This window comes from Orussus abietinus, unplaced genomic scaffold, assembly GCF_000612105.2.
Source record: "Orussus abietinus isolate OABI.00-Male unplaced genomic scaffold, Oabi_2.0 scaffold422, whole genome shotgun sequence".
Classification (NCBI taxonomy): Eukaryota; Metazoa; Arthropoda; class Insecta; order Hymenoptera; family Orussidae; genus Orussus; species Orussus abietinus.
The window spans coordinates 1-25,308 of NW_019394574.1; the positions used below are offsets into that span (position 1 = coordinate 1).

Genomic DNA, 25,308 nt, shown 5'->3' on the forward strand with positions numbered 1-25,308 from the left:
TTTTTTTTAAGGGTATTAGACCAAACTGTCCGAAACTTTGACACGTCACTCCTGATCATCTAAGAATTGTCCTGACGCATTCAAAATTTGGATTTTTTTTTTTAATTTTTAACTTAGCCTCATATTTCGATCAATATACAATTATCGAAGGCTCTGATATGAGAAACGAAAGGGTCAGGAAAATTTTACGACAATTTAGAACACTCTGGTAATCGATAAACTCGTATTTGAACGAGATAAAGGTAAAAAAAAAGTGTTGTATGCGCTTCTATGCTAAAATGATGGGAATACGAGGTCTCGGAGTGAAAATTTAATTGACCTGGAAATCACAGATGGCGTAGGGGGTCCTCTGCAATCAATTAGGGCCTCAGAAACCATGAATCCCGGGGATTTCTGAAGTTTTACCTCGATTTCTTGTTATTTATTGTACGGAAACGACTTCTTCTTCTTTATCTTCTTCTTTATCGACGTCGATCAAGTTCTTCGACGTGTTTCACTTCACCTTAAGTAAGTTAATAACTGAACCCTGAGAAAAAGAATTCATTTAACCGAAGAGATAATTTGCTTATTAGAATTATGATAATTTATTTGACAATTTAAAATATATTAGAGTAACAATTCTAGCAGTTAACTGCCTGGGAAAAACCTTCACGAAGTATAATTTATTTTTTATCATTTATAAAATGCAAAGTGTAACAATCAAACAAATCAATCACCTGAAGCACTCTTAAATTTGCGCAAAACTTGAAAGAGGGAATCTTGAAGAGGGTTTTCTTTTGACAAATTCCTAAACGTGGGTTTCCATTAAGCTTCTTTTTTTCTTATGGGCAGTTTCAATAGTGGAAATGAAGTGAACTATAAAATATAAATTCCGAGGTGATCAATTGTCGGGTGAAAAACGATCGTCGCGAAGACCGGAGACTTTTTCGATCTCTTCCAAGAAAGAAAGTTTCCTCGACGTGTCGTCTCGTGCGTTTGGGATGCGACACACCTGCCGTAATTACCATCCTGGCTCGGAAATATTCATAAGTGGAAATCATCCTCGAGTTTTCTCCTCGAGAAATTTAATCGTCCATCTTTCCGTAACAGCAAAACCTTTTACGCTCGCCTCGACTTCGCTTTGATCTCTTTTTCATCGGTTTCGTTAGCGAAGTTCGGAATAATTATAGAATAATGCAGATGTTAATTTTTATAAAATTGACAGGACCTCTTCAGAGCCGACTCCAAGGAGGACCTGTACGACGACATCGGTCCCCGGTCCCAGAAGGAGGATAGGAAGTCCCCAGGAGATTCTCACCACCCTGAGGACCACCCTGAAGAAGACGAGGTGTACGACGACGTGCTACCGAGATCCCTCGAATCTCCGAAAGAAGCCACCTCAACGGAGAATAAAAAACCCCAGTACCAGGAATCACCCCCAAGACCTCCAGGCAGTCTCGAGGACCCTGAAGAGGACAAGATCTACGACGACGTGCTGCCCAGGTCCTTCAAATCCGCGGAAGGGATCAATTCTAGTGAGAATAAAAACCCTCAGGTACTTGGATGTTCCCCAAAATCTGTGAAAAAGGGTCCAGGAAACCTGGACGACCCTGAAGAGGAGAAGGTCTACGACGACGTGCTGCCCAGGAGTTCAGAAATCCTGGAAGAGACGAGCGAGAAGAGTCCTCGAGTGGCCTCGAAGACTCCTACGAAGGAGGAGGTCGTCCTCGATTCCGGTCTTCAGGGTGTCTCCAGAAGGTCTGGGGATCTTCAGGGGGTCGTGAAGATGTCCGAGGGTCTTCAGGGTGTCTCCAAGATACCTGAGGAGGACCCTGAAGACCAGTACCTCGCCATTGGGAACGATTATTCCACGGTGGAGGAGCGTCAGGATCGGGAGCAGATCCTCTACGACGACGTGAGGCCTTCCCAGTCCTGCCAGGAAAGGGTCAACAGCCTTTACGCAGGATCTAGCGGTGGATCGCAACTTGGATCGTCCTCTAACGGAAAGGAATCCGAGTGGGAGGACCTGGAGGATGCGTCCAGCTCTCTCCCAGGACAGGGACGAGGTCCTGGAAGAAATGGACCACGGTGAGAGAGTGTCCTTGCTCCTTTAGTCGGTGCAGAGCTCGACGTCCTGAAAGAACTTCTCTCTCTTGCTTGGAGAACCCTTTATAGGTTTTCCTCGGAGAAAACTAAGAACAGTATGCGATAGAGAGAAATTTTTCAGGAGAAAGTTGCTTAGAATACTGTTCTCCGAATCTTTTGTTGGAAACATTTTCTCACATTATGCCTCGTTTAAGTGAAAAATGGAAATTTCGGGCTCCAAGTGGCGATTCTACTGGTTTTATCAGGCTACCATCATTGAGTTATCTATTATGAGGTTAGGTTACGTGAGACCTTGAAGACTGAAGTGTAATCGCGATTTTCTCATTCAAAGGTACGCCTTAAGGAGAAATTCTTCAAGAAAAAGTTGTTGAGAATATCATTCTCCAAATCTTTCGTTAGAAACTTTTTTCCATATCTTGCGTCGTTCGAGCTAAAAACAAAAATTTTGGCGTGCGTGTGCGCCGGATTAAATACTACGGTGTAATAATTAATTTAGTATTAACCTCTAATTTGTTATTTATTTACTGCTATTTAATTGTTTATTTAGAATGCAGATAGGAAACGTTAGTTAGTTATTTTTCTACCGCTAAATGTTTAAAAGAATTCGATTTTAGTAAAAATCAGGCGTGACGATTCAGCGGTATCGCACAAGGTGAAATCTCGCCACGTGGAACGTTCCTCGATGGAATTACGTTACGGTTTATTGGACTGCAGTTGCAGCTGCAATTTTCTCCATTCTTGATACGGTTCGCATGATCGGAAGAAACTGTAAAGGTCCCGTTGTTAGAAAGGACGTCGTACTTTCCGGCTACCTGGGTTGATAACGGTCTTTATACGTTATCAACTTACGTTTAGAAGAGACTTTCTGCATAATATACGGTAATCAAATTTACCGGAAATTCATCCCTTTTGTGATGTTGTACATTTATCTTTTTTGTAGTGTTAGAAGCGGGGAGATACAGACACCTGGCAAGAAGAAATTCGCCCAAAGGTGGTCCAGGAAGGTGAGAAGACAACGCTCGAAGGCCTCGAAAAAGAGTCCTGCCAGGATTACGAAACGAAATTCCTTCTCTTCTGGTGAGTACATTAACGAGAATTTATAAAAATAGATCCTTAAGGTGAAGTGAAACCCCCTTCAAATCAGTCGATTCGAATACAATATTTTTTTTTAAGGGTATTAGACCAAACTGTCCGAAACTTTGACACGTCACTCCTGATCATCTAAGAATTGTCCTGACGCATTCAAAATTTGGATTTTTTTTTTTAATTTTTAACTTAGCCTCATATTTCGATCAATATACAATTATCGAAGGCTCTGATATGAGAAACGAAAGGGTCAGGAAAATTTTACGACAATTTAGAACACTCTGGTAATCGATAAACTCGTATTTGAACGAGATAAAGGTAAAAAAAAAGTGTTGTATGCGCTTCTATGCTAAAATGATGGGAATACGAGGTCTCGGAGTGAAAATTTAATTGACCTGGAAATCACAGATGGCGTAGGGGGTCCTCTGCAATCAATTAGGGCCTCAGAAACCATGAATCCCGGGGATTTCTGAAGTTTTACCTCGATTTCTTGTTATTTATTGTACGGAAACGACTTCTTCTTCTTTATCTTCTTCTTTATCGACGTCGATCAAGTTCTTCGACGTGTTTCACTTCACCTTAAGTAAGTTAATAACTGAACCCTGAGAAAAAGAATTCATTTAACCGAAGAGATAATTTGCTTATTAGAATTATGATAATTTATTTGACTCCAATAAATTGTCATAATTCCGGATAAACGTTGCATCCGATTTATTCGAGTTTATTTAGGTTAACTAATTATCCAGAATTATTATTAATGTAATATAATGTTAAATATTATTCGGAATATTTCTTTGGTTCAATGACACTTCTTTCTCAGGGTATTTCAGGCCTAAATTATTGTCAAAATATAATCCATGCATTATGCGACGCAGATAAGCAAATAGTCTCGACTGAGTTTCGCGCCAAACGCATTCTAATTCGTGCATCTAATTAATTCGTAAGATATAAAATTGTGAATCGTGATTAATGGTGTATAGGCAATGGAGAAGATAAGTTAACGTAAGATATAACGGAGAAAATAGATACAAAGTACCCTACTCGCCAAAATATCACGATATCTGGAAATATAAGTAGAGGAAATCGGAGACTAATACATTGTTTAGAATAATGTAAAGAGATAGTGATTCGAGTTTGGTTTAAAAGATTTCTTCAATCTTGTAATCACCGAGATGTACTCGCAGTCTTCTTTCATTATTATTAACTATATATGCGGTTATTAGGTATGCACAGGTTTGATTTTTAGGTTTTGCAGTTTTTCCTGGCGAAAACGAATCCACGTGGAATGGATATTCCGTGTAAATTGAGGGACGGGTGTATGTAAAAATGAGCAATAAAATATGCGAGGAAAATCTCTGTTTAAAAAACGTGGCCTTCGGAGATCACGTGACAGTAATTGTCCCCTCGCGAGAGTGATTACAAGGCGTAGAAAGGGATATCGAAGTGGACAATTGAAATGTATATAACGTGACGGGGAAAAACCGAAGGATACGCCGAGGAGGATTGCCTCGAGGAACTCCTTTTTCTTTTTCCCCGAATAATGAGCGCATTGTCTCCCATAGCAGCCTCATAACTTATGCTAGTCTCGTAGGATCGAGCATTTCACCGAGCGAGTTTCTCTCCTTTCGGACTTTTTCCTCGGATTTCGGAGGCGATGTGCCTCATCGAGTGTCGGGAATTAACGTCGCTATTGCATACTCATGGGTCACGGTGTGCACTTGGCGCGAAACTCTGCCAGGTCGTGGGATCAATTTTGCTACACAAAACGCATGAAACATCTCATGAGAAAATTTCTCGAAGAGAGCAAATGAATATGATAATATTTAAGGTAAAGTGAAACCCCCTTCAAATCAGTCGATTCGAATACAACACTTTTTTTTTTTAAGGGTATTAGACCAAACTGTCCGAAATTTTGACACATCACTCCTGATCATCTAAGAATTGTCCTGACACATTGAAAATTTGAATTTTTTTTTAATTTTTTAAATCAACCCAGACCAGAACCAAAATGCCGTCGAGCTCTCATATTTCGATCAATATACAATAATCGAAGGCTCTGATATGAGAACCGAAAGGGTCAGGACAATTTTACGACAATTTAAAACACTCTGGTAATCGATAAACTCGCATTTGAACGGGATAAAGGCAAAAAAAGTGTTGTGGGCGCTTCTATGCTAAAACGATGGGAATACGAGGCCTCGGAGTGAACATTTAATTGACACGAAAAATAACAGATGGCGCAGGGGGTCCCTCTGCAGTCAATTAGGGCCTCAGAAACCATGAATTCAGGGATTTCTGGAGTTTTACTTAGATTTCTTCATAATTATTGTACGGAAACGACAGATGAAGTATGCCATTTAGTACAATACTCAATATAATTCAACACGGCTGTCGATATAAATACAAACGTCGACAACGTAGGTATTTAGAAAAACCTTTTCTACCGATGTCGGTCACGTTCCTCGACGTGTTTCACGTCACCTTAAGTTTACTTCGTTACTTTGGGGATTACTTTCGTTTATTTGTTTCGACTTGCAACGATGGCTTGTAAAACGCATCGGTGAGGTTGGGGAATCGGATTGTTTCTTTCTCCGGCAATTGTCCAGTTTTCCGAGGAAGAAACGCTCTTGTGAAACCTCCCTGGGATTTTTGCGTTACGGCATTCGGCTCCTCGGCAATCGGCATGGCGATCGCGTACCTTTGCCACGGTAAAAGTCTTATTCCCTCTGATGTTTTCATCGCCATGTACCGCGTACGTAATCGCACTTACGTGCGTACCCGATGTCGTCTCACGTGTGAAAAGAATAGGATTTCGCTTCTCTCTTCTGATACGAGAGACTCCCATCGAGCATTGTTAGTTTCCTTGTATCGAATGGGATATACAATACCTTACTTTATTAACCCCTTGCCTTACGATTTAAATTCCAATAGCGCGTGCCATAAGCAAAAAAAATGTCGGTCATACATCGGGCTTTTTCACACTTTGGCTGAACGTTCAAATTCTCAGACGTCTCTCATACGTTTTCTTTACATTTGACCCCATTGATATACCACCCCTAGTAGCACAAAATATTTCTCCTATATTTTCTATATATTTAACGAATATCGTACATTTTGCCAATACCAGACATTTGAAATATTTGTCAAACGTTTACTTTAGAATATTATCCCTATAATATTTATATAATATTAGCTCCACGTGTTTTCATAATACTTTTTCTACCAGATATACAAAATATTTCGTTCATTTTAATACAAGTATTTTTTAAATATTATCCGCCGAATACATTGTAAACGTTTTAAAAATACTTAAAATCAAAATCACACGTTTTGCTCCTATAATGAAATAGCGGGACGAAAATATTAGACAAATTTCTCGTGTTTCTTTGATACCAAATGAGGGGTCGGACAATAGTCGTGAAGTAAAGAAATGTATTTTTTATTACACGTTCATTAATTAAAAAAATATAATTTCTATATATGTTTATAAATGATTGAAACTGAATATGTCAATGAGATTTTCAACAAATATTTCGGATATCTTCGAATGAAACCTACAAGAAATCTTAAAAAATCTGTCGCTTGAGATATTTAGCGAAGATCACAAACAAATATTTAGAAATTATTCTATGCTACTAGGGACGTCTCTCACGTGATATTGTTGGTGAAGAGGTTAATTGCTTTTCACGTTAATTTCTCAATCGGAAATTATTGCACTCGCAAAGACTATAAATCAGGACTACAAGCAGAAAAATATTTAATTAGTTCAAAACAATTTCTTTTTTTTTTTTTTCCGTTCAATCGTGGAATATGGTTATTATACGTATAACTAAATATTTGGATATCGTGACAAGACTTTTGGGTGAATAAATTGTATTAGTTGCATGAAATATTTTGGTAAATCACCCCCAATATTATAACCAGGCTAAACATCGCAGATAATCACTAGGTCAGAGTTTTTGTTAATCATTTGGTACAATGACGGACATGTGTACCTTTCTTGCGAACATGATGACTTGTGTTGAAAAATATTTGGTTGAATCAATAAAACTTTTATTGGCTCAACCATAGAATATGGTTATTATATGAACAATCAAGTATTTGATAGACGTGACGAAATGATTTTATTAACAACTTTTGGGCGGTTATGTAAAATATTGTGGTGCAAATGAAAAGAATAAAAGTGTAATTAGACCTATTATACATATATCTATTCGATTTCTTTTTATATATTCAAATCAATTGCATCTTTCTATAGAAAGTCATTGAAAGCTGTGTATCAAAAAGTAAATAGTATTTAAATACGTACTTCTATTATTTTCGTCACGTGGTATCAAGTGTATATACATATACGTGTTTATTTGCATACTAATATCGCTTCACTTGAGAGAAAAAAAACAATAAATGTAATAATGAACGTATAGAAAAATGATTTAAATAATTTTTAACATATATTTACTCAACAAGAGTAAATTGAACGTGAATAAGAATTCTCGTTTAACAGTACTGAAGAATAGTTTGCACTTATCGCGTGTGCTTGTAATACTTAATGTACGTGCACGTATGCACGTGCGTAATTGCTTTTACGTACGTGCTGATGTCATCGTAAGTATGATTACGGACTTGCTTGTAACCATCGAATGGCTTCAAGAATTTTAAATTCTTCCCATACAAAATCAATTTCATCCGCGAGAATGGTTTAAAACCGAATTAAAGAAAAATTGCGATATGATATAAAACCATAGAAAATTAATTTCAAAGAAAATCATCCTAAATCTATTCCCAAAATAAGTGAATTACAAATGAAATCTATCAGGATATACGAAATTGTTGAAAATAACACGAACATAAATAAAAGGCGACTATTTCATAGCCGTATATATGGATAATTGCACTTTTTACAATGCACTTGCGCATGACGTGTACGCTCGGAATATTTAAGACATAAATAATCTTATCTACATAATTAAAGAAAAGGCATTTCCGTGTAATCGAAGATTACAGAAGCATTTTAAATCCGGGCTTAATTAAATCACTTTTAGGTCATTGTGAAGAGTCAAATGTAAAAAGGAAATTAATTCCGTATAACTTGAAGTACTCTGTACAGAGTGAATAAAGTGTACCTATAAGGTCGGTAAAGTCACTGCCTGTACTGAGATATCTGCAGATGTCGGTAGTGCTCGGTTTCTCTCCTGAAACATTTTCTCCTCATACTTCGTTCAAGGCCAATTCGTGTGTATTAATAAGCACTTGCAATTCGTGAATTTCAAGAGCCATGAGTAAAAATTATTAGAACTTTTGTAGAGGATTCTCATGCATTTCGCATATTAAATCGAAGCGTTTAACCAAGTGGCATTTCTCAATTAAGTTTTTAATGAAACATTTTCTCCTTGTGCTTCATCCAAGGCTAATTCTAATGTAACAATAGTCACGGGTAATCCATGAATGTCTAAATGTTTCTACAAAGATTATTTAAAAAATTCATAAATATCCTAATAATTTTTGCTGTAAATCGAGGTACTTAACAGGACATCACTCGGATTTAATCTCAAGATTTTCCCCTTACATTAATTCAAGGCTTTACCCTCATATAACAATAAAAGAACTATAACTAACAATCAACTCCCTATTAAAATAGTGTACAGACAATAACAAGAAAAATTCCTAAACATTCAGAATTTCGCGTCCAATCTTCAGAATCCTGCGCTTAATTTCGCAACATCGAAATATGAACGATTATAATAAACGAACGATATAAAAATTATGAACGATTCATAAATATTCCTCATGAAAATTCCAAAGTCGCAGGCAAGCGCGCCTGCTCTGAGAAATACGTTCTAAAATGATTCCTCGTATTAATTATTTATTTATAATTTTTTTTTCGGGTATTATCAGATACGGAGGACCTGAATTACGTTGAACGAACTATAAGTGAGAATGCACCTTAGCATCGCCGAGTGAAAGCGCGTTACGGCTCTCAGTCACGGCCGAGCCACGCGAGCGCTCGCACATTAATTTCCCAGACTCGTGTTCCTCGGAGAATCGCCAATCGGGATCGTATAAAACCCGTGGAAAACATCAGGGAACGAGGGGAAAATTATTCGGGGGGTCCCGAGGGAAGAAAGGGGACGATAAGGGCGAAAATTGACGGACTTGATGCCCCGGTCCTTCTGGGCGGACCAGTGCTTTCTGTGGGTTCCCAAACCAGTTTTCGAGGCCGGATACGCTCGAGAGAAGTCGGCGATGTTCTTGAAAAGTCCTCGCATAACTGAAGTTGTTTAAAACAAATTTGCAGTAATGGTCCTTAATTTATTAATGATGTGAAAAGTCTGAGTACAGTTGAGAAAGCATCTTAGATGCATCGTAAAGGATCATTTTCAGGGTTTTAAATGTCGATGAGGTCTTTGAAAAGTCCTCGCATAACTGAAATTGTTTAAAACAAATTAGCAGAAATGGTCCTTAATTTATTAATGATGTGAAAAGTCTGAGTACCGTTGAGAAAGCATCTTAGATGCATAGTAAAGGACCATTTTCAGGGTTTTAAATGTCGATGAGGTCCTTGAAAAGTCCTCGCATAATTTAAATTGTTTAAAACAAATTAGCAGAAATGGTCTTTAATTTATTAATGATGTGAAAAGTCTGAGTACCGTTGAGAAAGCATCTTAGATGCATCGTAAAGGATCATTTTCAGGGTTTTAAATGTCGATGAGGTCCTTGAAAAGTCCTCGCATAATTTAAATTGTTTAAAACAAATTTGCAGTAATGGTCCTTAATTTATTAATGATGTGAAAAGTATAAGCAATGTTCAGATAGCATCGTAAAGGATAGTTTCGAGGATTTTTAAAAGTCGATAAGGTTCTCGAAATGTCCTCGCATAGGTGAAATTGTTTTAAAAAAATTATTAGGAGAAGTTCTATGCCCAATTAAGAAATAAACAATAAGCAAGGAGAAGTAGTTTTCCGTGAAGAAGCGATATTTAACAATGCAATTAAATCGAATATCCAGAAACACGACTCGGAGTGAATTTCAAAGGGCGGCGAAAAGATCGGGAATAATTTCTGGAAAATCATGAAAACCTCCAAGGATTTCCAACTCGACGCCGAAAGTCTATCCGAGAAAAGGAAAAAGAAACAATGGGCCGCGGGACTGTTTCTTAAATTCGGAATAATTTTGAAATAATCGCAAGTCCTCCCGGCAGTCGGCACTAAATGTCCCGGATTCTCGGGTATTTTCGGGAAGATGAGAGGGACCTCGAGGACCTTCTTCAGGAGGCCCAACACCCAGGGTAAGTCGGGCCTCAAGAAGTCCCAGGACACGGGAGATATTTCCACGGGATGACGCAAACTGACCTTGCATCGTTATTTCAAGTCGCGATCAGCCTTGGAGGTGGATCGATTCTCCTTATCGGAAGAGCCGAAGCCTTTCCATTCCCCGAATCTGCGCCCGAAGGAGATCTCAGGACCGAGGACGATCCGGGATTCCTGCAGATGAGAGTCCTCGGTCCAGACGAAGCTGGGGACACGCAGGAGGCGTCCTGCTACGTTTCAGGTCCTCGAAGATCTAGGAATAAACGTTAACCCTTTGACTACTAAAGGTCCATGTCGTATGCAGATTGTAAAATCCGACGTTTTGTAAAACGGCCAAATGGTCAAAACTTCGTTCGATCAGCTTTATTTTACAACCCGGATAGTCATTTTATAAAACGACTAGGCATTTCATAAAACGACTAACAATAAACGTTAACCCTTTGACTGCTAATGTTTGCAGATTGTAAAATCTGGCGTTTTCTAAAACGACCAAATGATCAAATCTTCGTTCGATCAGCTTTATTTTACAACCCGGTTAGTCATTTTATAAAACGACTAGGCGTTTCATAAAACGACTAACAATAAACGTTAATCCTTTGACTGCTAATGTTTGCAGATTGTAAAATCTGGCGTGTTCTAAAACGACCAAATGATCAAATCTTCGTTCGATCAGCTTTATTTTACAACCCGGATAGTCATTTTATAAAACGACTAGGCATTTCATAAAACGACTAACAATAAACGTTAACCCTTTGACTGCTAATGTTTGCAGATTGTAAAATCTGGCGTGTTCTGAAACGACCAAATGATCAAATCTTCGTTTGATCAGCTTTATTTTACTACCCGGTTAGTCATTTTATATAGCGACTAAACGTTTTATAAAACGACTAACAATAAACTCTTTGACTGCTAATGTCGTTTGCAGATTGTAAAATCCGGCGTTTTGTAAAACGGCCAAATGGTCAAATCTTCGTTCAATCAGCTTTATTTTACAACCCGGATAGTCATTTTATAAAGCGACCACACTGATAATAATGCCCATGTCAATTTACATACTCAATTATTGACTATTTTGATGCCACAATAAATTGCGGTAAAATTACATTGTCTCCGTAATATCGCATTCAGCATCTAAGTTAAGTTAATGAAAATTATAATGTAATATTACATCTAATTCAAGTAAAAATGCACTAATACGATAAATATGCAATGCTACGTGCATTTATGCATTTTCAAATTCGTTATTTTTACATTTTATATTTTCCTATGTAAACCTTCATTTATGAGGTATGTGAAAATATATGTAAATTTCCATCGATTTTTATCAGTGTAGGCGTTTATCTGTGTAAAACTTCCAGTACGTGTTTTATGAATTTATTAGTTTTTTTATTAACGGGGTGACGACGGTTACTACTGTAATACTCTGTAATCCTTTCTGTATGACTCCAAATCGTTAGGGTAATAGAAGCAAATTATTAATTAGATCCTTGGGTCTACATATGTAACATTTGACAATGGTTTCCGTTGTAATACTTCTTGGGCTAGTTGTACCAATAATTTGTGTTAAAATTCTTAATCAAGGATTACTTAACGCGTGATTAGAGTTAATTGTCCGCTTTCGGGTGGTTACCTAACAGCAGATTTAACTTTTCGGTTAGCCAGTTTTTCTCGATGTAATACGAATTGCACTAATCCGAGATTAAGTAATCACGGTTAAGGAATTTCACTCTATTTGCGGTTGACGCAACCGGCCCCTTAACTTTTACCAGTATGACTTAAAATCGTAGAATGCTTACAGTTGAAAGTACACCTAGGGAAAAAATCACTTTCTAGAAAAAATAAATTCTTGGGTCAATATATATTTACTGGCTCCTATCGATAAAATAAGATCGAATGACATTAAGGCTAATTACAAAGAATATTCAATTTTCTGAAGAGCTCAGCTTCGCCAAGTCTCTTTTAGTCCTTGTGACATTTTCTGCGAATAAACGTATTAAAAAGGAAAGTTGATTCACTTCGAAATGTGAAATACTTTGAAAGAATTATTAATATTCTTGTGACAGACTGGAATTTATCCGGATACTCGGTAGAGTTGCGCGCCAAATACATTTAAAAGCATGCGCGAACGGCACCGAATACTTAACGCCAAAGTGCGGCACTTCAATTCGACAAATATTTATTTCTCATATAAAGTAGATTAAAAATAGAGGCACGGGTTTGTTTTGTTTCGTTTTCTCCGTGCAAGAGATTTCTTTAGCGAGAAATATTTAGACAGGCTCAAGTAACTAAATTTGTTTAGAAATTAATTTTTCTGTCAATGTAATTATAAAATGAGGTAATTAAGTTATTGGTCCCGCAGACGCAGCATCCGATGACGGGAACTACGAGACACTGTATCCTTTCCAACCGGACGACTTCAGCACGGATTCCGAGACGGAAAACTCCAGCAATGACAGGACCCAGGGAGAGACGTCTCTCCCTCACTTGGAGGCTCCTTCGAGGCCAACCCCGCCACCTCCTAGAGAAGGAAGTCTCACCCACTCCCTGGGGAAGCGGATGAGGATGCTAAGGAGGACCTGGAGCATCACCAAGGGCAGCCTGGGGAAGATGAGACGAAGAGCCTCCGGGGACCAGGACACCTCCGTCGAAGACTCGACCTTGAAGGAGAGCTCCGAAGGCTCCGGAGACCACAGGAAGTACTTCAGCTTCAAGAAGCACTTCAGGAAGGGCTTGTCAGGCCTTTCGACCTTCTACCTGGAGAACAGCGGCACTGGAAGCGAAAATGGGACCTGCAGAACCAAGGAGGACTCCAAGGACGAGATCTACAACGGCAGCAATTGGTACTCCGAAGTGGGGCTGTATAACGATGACTCTTCGGTGTACTCCGAGAGGGCTAGTATAGGTGGGTTGGTTGCTTCAAGATGTTGATGTTAATTTGTTGATCTGTAAGGTGGAATAGTGGGTATCAGTTGTTTGGAATTTATAGGATTTGTGAATTTGTTAGGTTAACTGTGATCATAAGCTGGTTTTGGTATCGTCGAAGACCTGACAGAGAGTATTGTTTGGAATTGCTTGTAAATGTGTTGGTTTAACTGTGACTGTAAACATGGAAAATCCTCTTTTTTGATATTGTCAAAGATCAAGGGAAGGATATTAATTGTTTGGAATTTATGGTATTCAGAAATTTGTTAGGTTAACTGTGATCGTAAGCATGGGAATTTCACTTTCTGGTATCAGAAGCCTGACAGAGGTTTTATACTTTTACATTGCTTTTACTAGTCCAGAGGAGATTATTATATTATATTGTATATCGTGCCACTGAATTTATAGTCGTGTTTGTCAAAAATTCCTCTTTTCAACTATTTAAACCTTAGGCTGGCGAAACTTTTGCATCTATGCACTCTATTATATTTCTAAATCTAATCCCATGATTTCCTTTATAACAGATCATTACACGGTCCTTGCAGAGGAGCCACTCTATCAATTTTATGCAGCTGCAGCTGCCAGAGTAGCTTTTGAATCGGATTCAGATGGTTACGAAGAGGTACACGATGTTACGTAAAAGAATTCCATGATTTCTGTCATTACTCCTAAATTTTATTTACCTTGCAAATCCTTTATTCTCTCAGGTGGAAGAAACAATGCCAGCAGCAACGGAGTTGGCAAAGCCAGGCCATCGAACTCTCTGGTGTCAGACTCCTCAAGTGATCCACAGTGGGCTTCTGCGTAATTATCTTTAAACATTATTAAGGTGATATGAAAGGGTCATTCTAGACATATAAAACGTCAAAATATTTATAAAACTTTTCTCCAAACTGGGTGCAGTGAATCATTTGAAACTTCAATGCGTGATTATGGAGGTACTAAGGAAGAACGTGGTGCCCATAAAATTTGAAAAAAATATATATATGTATTCTTGGTTCTAATCTGGGCTAAATAAAAAAAATTGTTTATGAAAAATGAAATTTCATGAGCAAACGTTCTTCTTTAGGACCTCCATAATCTCATGCCAATGTTTCTATCGATTCGGTGCATCCAGTTTGGAGAAAAGTTTCATAAATATTTTGATGTGTGTATATATATATAGAATGACCCTTTCATTTCACCTTAAACTTTTGACCGAAGAAACATGAAAGAGGTTAGTTAATCATAACCTAATATTTCAGAGAGTCTCACCTTGGAGCAGAAGAAAATCCAAGAAGCAAAGTTTGAAGTTGTCACCTCTGAAGCTTCCTACTTGAATTCCTTGAGGGTTTTACAGGACGAGTTCCTAGAGAACCACGAGCTGGTTAACGAAATCCTAACCTCTGCAGAAAAGGAAAAGCTCTTTGGAGGCATTGCCAGGGTTGCTGCTTCCTCTGCAAAACTCCTGGCAGAGCTTGAAATTATCTGGAGAGCTGACCCGATGTTGAAAGGTCTGCCCGAAGTCCTCACGAAACATGCTGAAGCCAGCTGCAAAGCCTACGTTGACTATTGCTCGAATCAAGTTAACATAGATACGACTCTTAAAGAACTGAGGTAACCTAAACGTTTATTAAACCTTTGAAATTATAAGTTATGCATTCTACGAATCGATGTTAAAGAATATCCAATTGCAGGGCAAGAAAAACCTCAAAGTTCGCAGAAACGGTATCTCGCATAGAATTGCACCCTGCATGTCAGAATTTGTCGCTGCATTCCTTTCTAATGCTGCCGATGCAGAGAGTGACGAGGTAGGATAACCTATTTCCCCCTGTTTGTTACTTTAGGATCTGGTGCGGAGAGACCGGTAGATCACAGAAAGGATCGAAGCAACAAATAAATAGACTCTGCTCGATTAAACATTTCCATTCTATTTCAGATTGCCTTTATTGGCTGATGCTGTCTTAACGAAGCTCCCTACCGATCACGAGGAGAGACCTAGATGGGAAAAGGTTTTATCGAGCCTAAGCAGTGTCGTCGCAGAATGTAACGAAGGAGCTAGGATCGCTGGACAGAAAATCGAGATGGATGCTTTGGCGAGGTTAGTGAGAAGAAAGGACAATAGTAGATTCGCCTTGTTGTGTAAAACCTGTTTTGATGAATCTTACCTCACATCGTAGTGTCGTTTCAATGTATAGGTTGCACTTTTCGGAACCACTCTCTCAAAGTTCTTATTTTCTTTTTCATGAGAGTTTCTCTAGAGTGTTTGTCAATTAAACAGTGATATCTATTCTCACAGAAAATTGGAATACTCCCAGAAAGTTACGCCAGTTGTCTTAAGGGACCGGTTTTTAGTGAGAAGCGGACCAGTGGTGCAATTGACATCGAGGTCAGACACAGAATACAAATTAACATTTGGCAGGAAGTACCATAAGGTGCAGCTGCATCTTTTCCTGCTGACGGATTACCTTCTAGTCGCCAAACTGAAATCAAAGTACGTAAGGAAATTCTAAATACTAGAAAAACCCCACTTTCATAAAAGAAAAAAGTTAACCATTGAAATTTCTTTGATGCAGCAGCCACGATGACACCTACACTGTCGTGGATACCTGTAAGAGAAATCTCGTGGCCTTGGAGTCTGTTTCGGAGGATTCACCCTTCACAGGGAGACATGCAATGATGCTAACTCTTCTGGAGAACTCTTCCAGTCGACAGGTTGAATATATTTTGACCTGCGAAAGTGATACAGAAAAGGAACGATGGCTCGATGCAGTCTCTCCACCGAAGCCTTGCCTTGTCGGAGAGACTCTTTACGAGACATGGGACTGTCCCCAGATGATGGCCTTGTATTCCTATTCCCCGAGGCAACCGGATGAATTAACTCTGCAACCTGGTACAATTTTTAATCACTTTGTTTTGCAAATTAACACAGTGAAAATTAACAAAGTGAACTTCAGCTTAGAAAATACAGTTGTAAATTTTATACATATATTCATTTTCAATCAAGAAAATATTCAATACACCGATTGGTAATTTAGATGTCGAACATATTATTTCATTTTATCTAATGTGATATCGATGTACAGGGGAAGTAATTAACGTTCTTCGGAAAATGGCTGATGGCTGGTACCATGGCGAGAAGTTGCTGGATGGTCAGCAGGGCTGGTTTCCTGGTAACTATGCCAAAGAAGTTGCTTCGGAACATGTTCGAGCCAGGAACCTCAGACAACGGCATCGACTCTTGGCACTCACAGGCAGTGTCTTGCAGGGAAGGGCCAAACAATCTTTCGTCGTTCACACTCCGTGAGTTTCAAGGAAGCTACGTCGTCAGACTCGTTCTAGTCAATTTTCCTTACGGTCCATGGATTACTCTTCGAGGGAAAAAACTGCATTGGTTGACATCGCATACAATGGTTTGTACACTGCACAGTGAATATTATTTTTACCGCAAGAAAACTCTAACCTGGTCGGCTGTATTTCATAACACATTATGTATATGTATATTATAGGTGTATACAAATATTTCTATATAAAAACATTTCCAAAAAATTAGGAAAATATATTCTGACCAAGTTACGAGTTAACATCAAATGCTGTCGCATCTATTCTGGTATGGAGGAAAGTTAACGGGTAAGCTTTCCTCGATAGATTAATTAATAAATCCTATTTAATACTGCCAATTTACATGTCCGGCTGCCGTTATCCGTCGATATTCATTGATGAGAGTCACTGGTTAAGTAAAAGTGAGGTTAAGTGAGGTTAAAGACACGCTTCTTCGTAACACTGCACTGTACAGAGACTGAAACGTATGTACCTTACGCTGTACAGCACGTGATTCTATGCAAGTGTTTTAATTAGAAGTTCAAGTCCACCCAGAAGTTCCCTGCAATTATTTAAACAGTATTAAAGTGCATTTCGTTGGCTGTCACTGGTTCACGCAACTCAATTGGTGAAATTCATACTTTCTTTTTTCGTGCAGAATTACTGTTATGTAGTTGAAACTTTTATCGATTCTCTGTATATACGTAACAGGGCATTTAAGTACTCGCATTAGTATTATTCGTTGACTTAATGGGTTCACGTTTTATCACTGTGGCAAAGGAAGGTGCGAAGTTTTACGAAACTTTATTTATTGTCGATCTATAATATGCATAAGGAATGAGATTTGTAACAAAAGTATACCGCTTTGAGTACATCTTAATCTTAGAAATAGTACCTAGGCGGTTGTGTTTATAATTATATTTTCTATATAAATATAAATATATATATATATGTATATAACCTCTCTTCCGAGACTGTTCTCGCATGATTATTGATATAAAATAAATGTGACACTGAAATGGTACAATTGCCATTGGCCTTAGTTTAGGCATTGGAATGATACCCTGCTTCTTGTTTTCAAAGACAAAAATATACTGTCACCTCATAATATGTTTCTGTACGCATGAGTAGTGACCAGTTAACGCAAAGAGGAAGCATGTAAGTCCATGGAGTTTGCAAAAAGAAAATGCTTTACATTTGATCTATCCAAACTAAGTAAATGCAGTCTTTGTTTTAAAATCAAGTCCTTTTGGTAATACGTGCTCAACGTGTAAATAAACATTTAAACATTTGTTCAACTATAAGGTTCTCTTTTAAAAGTCTTGTTAAAGTATCGCTCTCGATTGCGGGAGCGTTTTACCACAGGAGAGATAAATCGTTTTACAAATTCTATACACATGATAGGTTTGTTTGGATCATTGATCGAGCGTATCGCAGTCTGCATGCTTACATATTTTAACGAACTGTCAATTGCAGCTCTCAGTCGATCTCTATTCCACCAGAGACAATTTACTCTTCACATTGCACTTTGCTATTAATAGTAAAGTACCAAGGTACACAAATATTCGCAGAAAAATACCAAAGTGTCGTAAAATGTGTTCTGTTGAAATGGATCGCAATATTTTTCATTGAAGTTGTACTTGCACAGCCTGTCATTTGTGTCAAAGTGCAAAGCGAAAAGTGATTTGTCATAGAGACTGGCTGAGTTTAAATTCGGACTCTGGAGTAGCCGGAAGACCTCACCTCAAATAGCTTTCGTACAAAATAAACTTGTAGCACAGTGGTCGCTGTGATCACGATCATTTGGGCGATCGACCATTTCTGCACATAAGAATTGTTGTCGAGTAAGAGATTCATGTCTCGAGCTTCCCGACTTCGAGATATATGTTGAGTCTGCAGCATCTCGTTGATGTTCCTTTCTACATTGACTATAGTGTTCTGTAAGAAGAGAAATCGACATGATTACATAACGTAGAACATACTCATAACGTAGGAATTAAAGATTAGAAGCACACTGTTGACATACCGTAAAATTCTCTACGGAGAGATTTAGTTCCTCCAGTTCTAGGCGAAATTTATCCCATTGATCGTACCTGTATATAAAAATAAGTGCAATTAACAAATAGCATCAAATAAGTAATTCTTGTTGGTGTCTCTGGCTTAGAAGACAATATAGTGTATTGTAAATAGCAATTACTTTACAATAATTCTTTACAAACCTAATGACAGTGAGGTAAAGATTGATAAGCTTGGCAGCGAATCGAGAGAATTGGTTGTCGATGCACACGCCATAGTAGCCACCCGTCATCGACTGATCCTGATAATCGGCACTGGTTCGCCATTGATATGGATGTACAATCTCTCCCATAGGATTCCTTACCGAGAAGCCTGCCTTTCCGTCTCCTCCACGAAGTACCTGAATTAAAAATGAGTCTTTACATAAAACAGCAAATCAAGCGAGCTGCAAATTCAAGTTCTGAATCTATCGGTACCACATTGAGCTTCCTACTTTTCATAGATAGACCAACAAATTGTTTAAAACTTTGATATCAGAATATCTGAATTGTGAATTTGTTGATTAAAGAAACAATCAAACTCTTTCTACGATCCAAATATTTATGTAAAAACTCAAACACTAATCTGAAGAAATTCTGAGAAACGAAAGTACATATCTCTCCTTTCAGCTCGACTACAAAAATATCTCTGCTCTAAAACTCAACAAAATTGTATCGATCAATAGGTTTCAACGAGGAGAATTTTGTAGCACTACTCACAATGGCGTAAGTTCGGTGAAATTACACAATTGATTAAAAATTCACTTAAAATAGTTTCATAATATAGGTATCGCTTTACTCCTCACAGCAGCTAAATCAACTGGCAACATTTTTAGAAAATGAAATTGACTTCGATAGTGAGTTCATCACTTTTTTACTGAATTCCACGAAGAATTTCAGTAAAACATTAAATTTACAGAAACCAAAGTAAGAGAAGTAGAATGCTACCTACGCAGGTGTAGTGAGACAATTTAAAGTGATTATTTCATCGAGTCTTTATTAGAATTGAATGACTAACCTAAACTTGCACCAATTGCAAGTAATCCTACTGAATTCTCGTAAAAACGCGTCAAATGACATATATTTTATTGGATTTTGAATCGAGGATATTTTTCTAGTTCAGCTTGCCACTCTCTTGACTTCCACCCTTTCAAAACTCCCGCCAGTAGTTCCAATTTTTTCCACCGCGGCGCGAGCGCCGCCTCCACCTGATGACAGCCACGCTGCACACTGCGCTCCCATATGTTCCAAGATTAGAGATACTCAAAAGTTTCTTCGTCACCCCTGCTAAATTCTCTTAACCTATTTTCTCACTTTTCAAGGTTATTCATAAGCCTACGCTGAAATGTCGGAGCGAAATGTGACTCAAAAATCCTAAGGAGTGAAGGGAAGGGTTACCTGGAAGCTGACGTAGAAGGTCGCGCCTGGGTTAACGTACTGGAAGTAGCAGTCCTCTTTTCCGGGGTCAATGTGCACCTTGTAGTCCATGGCGACTGCCGGCAACGACTCGTACCATGACTGAGTTGTCTCGGGGCTCGCGAAAACGCAAAGAGCCCCGAGAACCAGAAGACTGACGGTTAATGACATCGCGCGGCGTCCACCATTACTCCCTCTCGCTTTCTTCTCCTTTTCCGTGGCCAGCGACCGTTCCCGGCTACCGATCGGTTAACCTGCGCCAGGTCTTGCTTTCACTCGCGCTACTTTTCGGCTCGACTCGGCTCAATTCTCACCTGACCACCTGTGTGCACCCTGCGACGCGCGGTGACAGGTTGAGCCACGCTGAGACCGGTTTTTGGAGCACGTGACCACGTGACGCACGACGACGCCATCTTGGATCGGCGCCGAGTTCAAATTGTTGACTAGGGATAAGCACGTTATGGGGTAATTTAATTTCCTTTTTATCCTTAACATTTGAGAATATATTGCATCTAGGATGTGTTTTACTTTAAGGATTTTAATTTTCATTATTTTCAGGGTGTAAGAGAACGTAGATAATGGATTTTATCTACTGGGAATTCTGTGCCGTTCAAATTCTGATACTCTCAAATAGATGGCGCGCAACGACTCGGTAATCCAAAATATATTCCGGAAGGTGTATTTCTTTCATTAGAATAACTGGAAGTAAAGATTATCGACTTTTAGGCGAGGATATATTTTATTACTTCGATAGCTTTGCCGAAAAGCTCTAAACTGTTGTGGAATTACAATCGTAGCATTCCATAAATGTTATATTGACTAAACATGGAGTCGCGAATCGAGCGCGAAAATTTAAAATGGAAACTATTTTATTCGTAAATACCAGAGTCTAGTGAAGGAGAGAATAAACTTGTTGTAGAAAAGTGAAATTTTGTATTCTCTTAATAAGAAGTTATAGACATAACGATATCTCTGATTATAGTTATTGAATTATAATTCTGGACAAGCACCGTTTGTTGAAAGCGGCGCGCCATCTTACTTTTGGTATTGGTATTAACGAATTTGTTCCATTTCATAGCCATGAGTCACGGATTTCCAAGAAAGCTTACTGGGGAAAAATATGTGTAGATAGGTGGAATTGCTTTGACAGTGTGTGAACACCCACGCAGCAGAGATTGTAGCCTGGCATTCCTTTGACAGCTTGGAATCAGCTCAAAACGGTGCATTCTTTCAAGTGCTTGAAAGTACATTACTAGAATTAAACAGTTTTCCCGAAGTTTCCACGAAATCAAGGTTCGTATTCACAATGAATACATTGCGAGAAAATTCGTGTAGCAATTCTGCCCGGTAGATTACTCATTTCATTGTCTAGCTGCCTTGTTTCTCCTAGATAACACATTTTTTTCTACGAGTTTACAGGACCACTGAGACTAACATATAGAAGGAATTATACCAGAGATTTGTAGATATTAAACGGTTCATGTTCAATAATGGATGCTGAATATCATATTACTTAATGTTAATGAATATGCAGAGGAAATTCAGTGACAGATTGTGGGCTTGTGTCTTTATAAAAATCATTTTTTTAAATAAATAGTTTGAAGTTGTATAAGCCTCGTTGGTATTCAAGAAATTATGTTAGTTATTTGTATACATCTACTTTAATATGTCCTGCGTTGATACAGTGAAATAGTGAGATTACGTTATTTATTACTAATGTTCGATTGCTTTTCAGCTATAAACATGTCGCTTTATCCATCGCTGGAGGATATGAAAGTCGACCACATGATCAAGGTAAGCGAAAGAGTTGACACTAACTATAGCTCAAGTTTATAGCAGATACTACGTCAGAGTTCGAATCAGTGGTTCATTGGCATACGAGCTCTGCAAATGTGTATAAATTCCTTAGGCTCAATTGCAAAGCGAGCCGCATTATGGACTTCAACCAACACATAATATACCCAGTGCACCTACAGCTCCATCTGCACCGCTTGCATCTCCTTCGGCACCGTTGTACCCATTTTTAGGAGAATATATGGGACTGGAACTCAGTGAGGAAGCGATCCTACAGAACATGCCTGAATATGCAGTCGTTAAGCGAGATAGTGTAAGTCGTACTTTAGAAATTTTCTTTATATGCACTTTTAAAAGAATCTGTTCAGTAAATAGTAAAATTACAGATGGACATGGTCCTTCCGTCTCAGCCTCAAGGACTCATTGCGAATATGGTGGCTCCATTATCCGGACAATCGGCAGGCTTGCAGCGGGCTCAAGTCACTAATGGCATTCGTGAGGTAATGAGTGGTTCTGAATTTTAAAAGTATACACATGAAAAGGGTATCGTTACTTTGATAAAATACATGTTAACAACATACTGGGGAACCAAAATATTGCTTTGTTCAGACACAACCATTTCATTACAATTTAAAAATTAAATTATAGGCATATGATAACTAAAATATGGTACAAATGTTCTTGACTGTAATATGTAAATATCTTGCAAACATTTCGTCAGTTGTCATTCCTAATTTTGTAGTTGATACAGTTGGATTGTCATTAATTGTTGAGTTAAATTTATTATTGAACCCAACTTTATGCATGTATCATAGTCCATCATGGCTGAACCTTACTCCATTATTATAAACTACACTGTTAAAAACGTTTCGGTATTTCAAACACTTTCGAACTTGAATGTTTACTTAAACCAGAGATTGAAACTGGACAAATGTCTTCTGCATTTTGAAGAACACAATTTCTATGTCAGAATTCATATAAAAGTATTCAACGTTTTCAACACAGCAGTTAGATGGGGAAAAAATCAGTATCAATAGTAATAAATTAAAAAATCTGTGTGATGCATGGATTTGAAGATCGATTTTTTTTTTACTGTTCCATAGCTATGAAAGTTTTACTTCAAAATTCGTATATATTAATATTATGTTCTTAAAATTGTTTTGTTCCTATCCAGCTGACTTTGTGTAAAGACAAAGATGGGAAGGTTGGACTGAGAGTTCATCCGGTAAACGAAGGTGTATTCGTATGTCTTGTGAGCCCAAAGTCTCCTGCGGCTCTTGCAGGACTGCGCTTCGGAGATCAAATTCTGGAGATTAATGGAGAATCACTGGCTGGTTATTCTATGGAAAAGGTGCACAAAATATTTAGAAACTGCCCAATCAATGGAATCAATGTCGTCATCAGAGATCGGTGAGTAAGAGTCACAACTTTATATAATCTAAAAAAAACTCTTGTAACGAATGCATATTTATTAGGCCTTTCGAGCGCACCATAACGATGCACAAGTATAGTTCCGGACACATTGGATTCCAGTTTAAGAATGGAAAGATCATTGCTTTGATAAAGGACTCATCTGCTGCTAGAAATGGCCTCTTAACGGATCATCAGATTCTTGAAGTAAATGGGAAAAATGTAATCGGCTTGAAAGATAAGGAGATCACAGCAGAGATCGAAAAGGGTGGAGATATCATCACGATAACTGTTATTCCTTCCTTCATTTACGATCACATGATCAAAAAGTAAGTAAAAAATGTTCTTCACCTTTTCAAATCAACTTGACAAAACCTATCATTGTTTTCTGTATGCTTTCCAGAATGAACAATAGTCTGTTAAAGTCTATGGACCACTCTGTACCTAACCTCTAAAACCTGACTCGTAAGGACACTAAATCCGTTCCATTGAGATTCTTTCATTTCTTTTTGTGGTGTACAATTTTTTCACAAAGCATTCGACTTACACAGAGTCTATTGCAAGGTAATATCTCTGATCGGAGCAACTGCTGTCTCGGTGTAAGAGGTGCACAGATCAATATATTTGGGCATTTAATCTTTTCTTTCAATCAACAACGTGCAATTTTCCTGCAACATGAAGAGTGCGAGGAAGTTAGCGTTTAAGCACAGTATATCGTACAAGATAAAGTCTAGAAGTATTGTGTATGTATACACGAATCAATGGTAATGTTTATATTTTACAATCGTACGTCCCTTTGTCATTTATTACTAGACGAGTTCTGAACAAAGAAACATTCGACACAAGGTGACAAATTTATCTATAAGTAGAGGTTAAGACGATATATAAAAGTGGCGTCTGAGGAGTTTCATTTATGAAAATAACCAAATCATTTGAAATTTTATTACTTGAATATGGAGGTCGGGGATCTCATGAAATTTCATTTTTATAATTTTTATTATAAACATTTTTATGTTTTTTTTCATAAAGTGATATCTTACGGGTGACATTACCTTCCTTAGGACCTCTACATTCACGTGGTAAAATTTAAAACGATTCTTCCAGTTAGTAGAAAAGTTTTATAATCAATTGCTTTCCGAGATACCACTTTCATATCACATTAACTCCCAGTTTTAAACAGAACCGTGAGATTTGAGTCTGCTGGGGCTGGTTCTTGAAAGTGATAACGTAATCATGTTACGGCTTAGTAATAACCTTCCAAAGTGACAAATTATTATAGAATTACTATAGTAAGATATTTTATTATTATAAGTAGAGCTTTACTGGCGAGGAAAGTTGAGGCATTCATGGACACAGACTTCTTTACATTTCTTTTTTGGTGTCTACACCCTACACAGTGCCACAGTTTCAATAAAACTATACAGATGTTACATACGAATAAAATTGACTTACAATTATTTCTCAGAACTGTAAATAGAATTGTCATTGACATTTAAAATTAAAAATTATGGTTAAGACTTCGAGGAATTATTAGTGGAAGTAATAAGCAAAACGAGTTAATTTTACTTCGATTCAACTTCCTCTGGTTATCAACTCTTTTTTTAAGGAATGAACCACTGAGTATTTTAAGGTGAAGTGAAACACGTCAAGAAATTTTACCAACGTCGGTAAAAATGATTCGTCTAAATACGACGTGCCGACGTTCGTTTTCATATTGACAACTGTGTCGAATTATATTGAGTATAGTACTAAGTGGCAAGAAATCGAAGTAAAACTAGAAATCTCCTGGATTCATGATTCCTGAGGCCCTAATTGACTATACAGTGCCATCTTACGCCATTTGTGATTTCCGTGTCAACTACATTTTCATTCCGAGACCTCATATTACCATCGATTTAACATAGTAGCGCCAGAGATAAGTTGGGAGACTGCTC

General features: G+C 38.0%; 3 protein-coding genes across 4 annotated transcripts; 2 read left to right on the plus strand and 1 right to left on the minus strand.

Annotated features, from left to right (window-relative positions):
• Positions 1–1,204: 1,204 nt before the first annotated feature.
• Positions 1,205–17,374, plus strand: LOC105702541 (the record flags this gene model as incomplete). 2 transcript variants are annotated; one of them, XM_023432754.1, is given in 11 exon segments in its annotated part: positions 1,205–2,067; positions 3,026–3,162; positions 12,838–13,380; positions 13,925–14,022; positions 14,108–14,204; positions 14,645–14,996; positions 15,077–15,190; positions 15,319–15,480; positions 15,679–15,873; positions 15,956–16,272; positions 16,466–17,374. In XM_023432754.1, coding segments are annotated over 11 exon segments (3,099 nt in total), but the record flags the coding sequence as incomplete, so codon positions are not given.
• Positions 17,375–17,492: 118 nt separating this feature from the next.
• On the minus strand, positions 17,493–20,549 carry LOC105702542 (transmembrane emp24 domain-containing protein 6). The gene is made up of 4 exons (XM_012430186.1): positions 20,153–20,549; positions 18,920–19,116; positions 18,727–18,793; positions 17,493–18,638 (listed from the first exon to the last, which is right to left on the minus strand). Exons 1-4 carry the CDS (start codon positions 20,339–20,341, stop codon positions 18,408–18,410), a joined length of 684 nt encoding a protein of 227 aa, XP_012285609.1. The 5' UTR covers positions 20,342–20,549; the 3' UTR covers positions 17,493–18,407.
• Positions 20,550–21,296: 747 nt separating this feature from the next.
• LOC105702549 (syntenin-1) lies at positions 21,297–24,831 on the plus strand. Its single transcript, XM_012430197.2, has 7 exons — positions 21,297–21,463; positions 21,906–21,964; positions 22,080–22,277; positions 22,351–22,464; positions 23,139–23,374; positions 23,440–23,703; positions 23,778–24,831. Exons 2-7 carry the CDS (start codon positions 21,914–21,916, stop codon positions 23,827–23,829), a joined length of 915 nt encoding a protein of 304 aa, XP_012285620.1. The 5' UTR covers positions 21,297–21,463; positions 21,906–21,913; the 3' UTR covers positions 23,830–24,831.
• The last annotated feature ends 477 nt before the right edge of the window (positions 24,832–25,308 follow it).

What these genes read in the sequence shown, in the direction of transcription:
- LOC105702542 (XM_012430186.1), bottom strand. Translation starts at nt 20,341, where the DNA reads ATGTCATTAACCGTCAGTCTTCTGGTTCTCGGGGCTCTTTGCGTTTTC. An exon ending in CTTTACCTCACTGTCATTAG is followed by an intron (nt 18,794 to 18,919) that starts GTTTGTAAAGAA and finishes TTTTATATACAG; the next exon opens with GTACGATCAATGGGATAAAT. An exon ending in TCTCCGTAGAGAATTTTACG is followed by an intron (nt 18,639 to 18,726) that starts GTATGTCAACAG and finishes CTCTTCTTACAG; the next exon opens with AACACTATAGTCAATGTAGA.
- LOC105702549 (XM_012430197.2), top strand. Translation starts at nt 21,914, where the DNA reads ATGTCGCTTTATCCATCGCTGGAGGATATGAAAGTCGACCACATGATC. An exon ending in AAGTCGACCACATGATCAAG is followed by an intron (nt 21,965 to 22,079) that starts GTAAGCGAAAGA and finishes TAAATTCCTTAG; the next exon opens with GCTCAATTGCAAAGCGAGCC. An exon ending in TCACTAATGGCATTCGTGAG is followed by an intron (nt 22,465 to 23,138) that starts GTAATGAGTGGT and finishes GTTCCTATCCAG; the next exon opens with CTGACTTTGTGTAAAGACAA.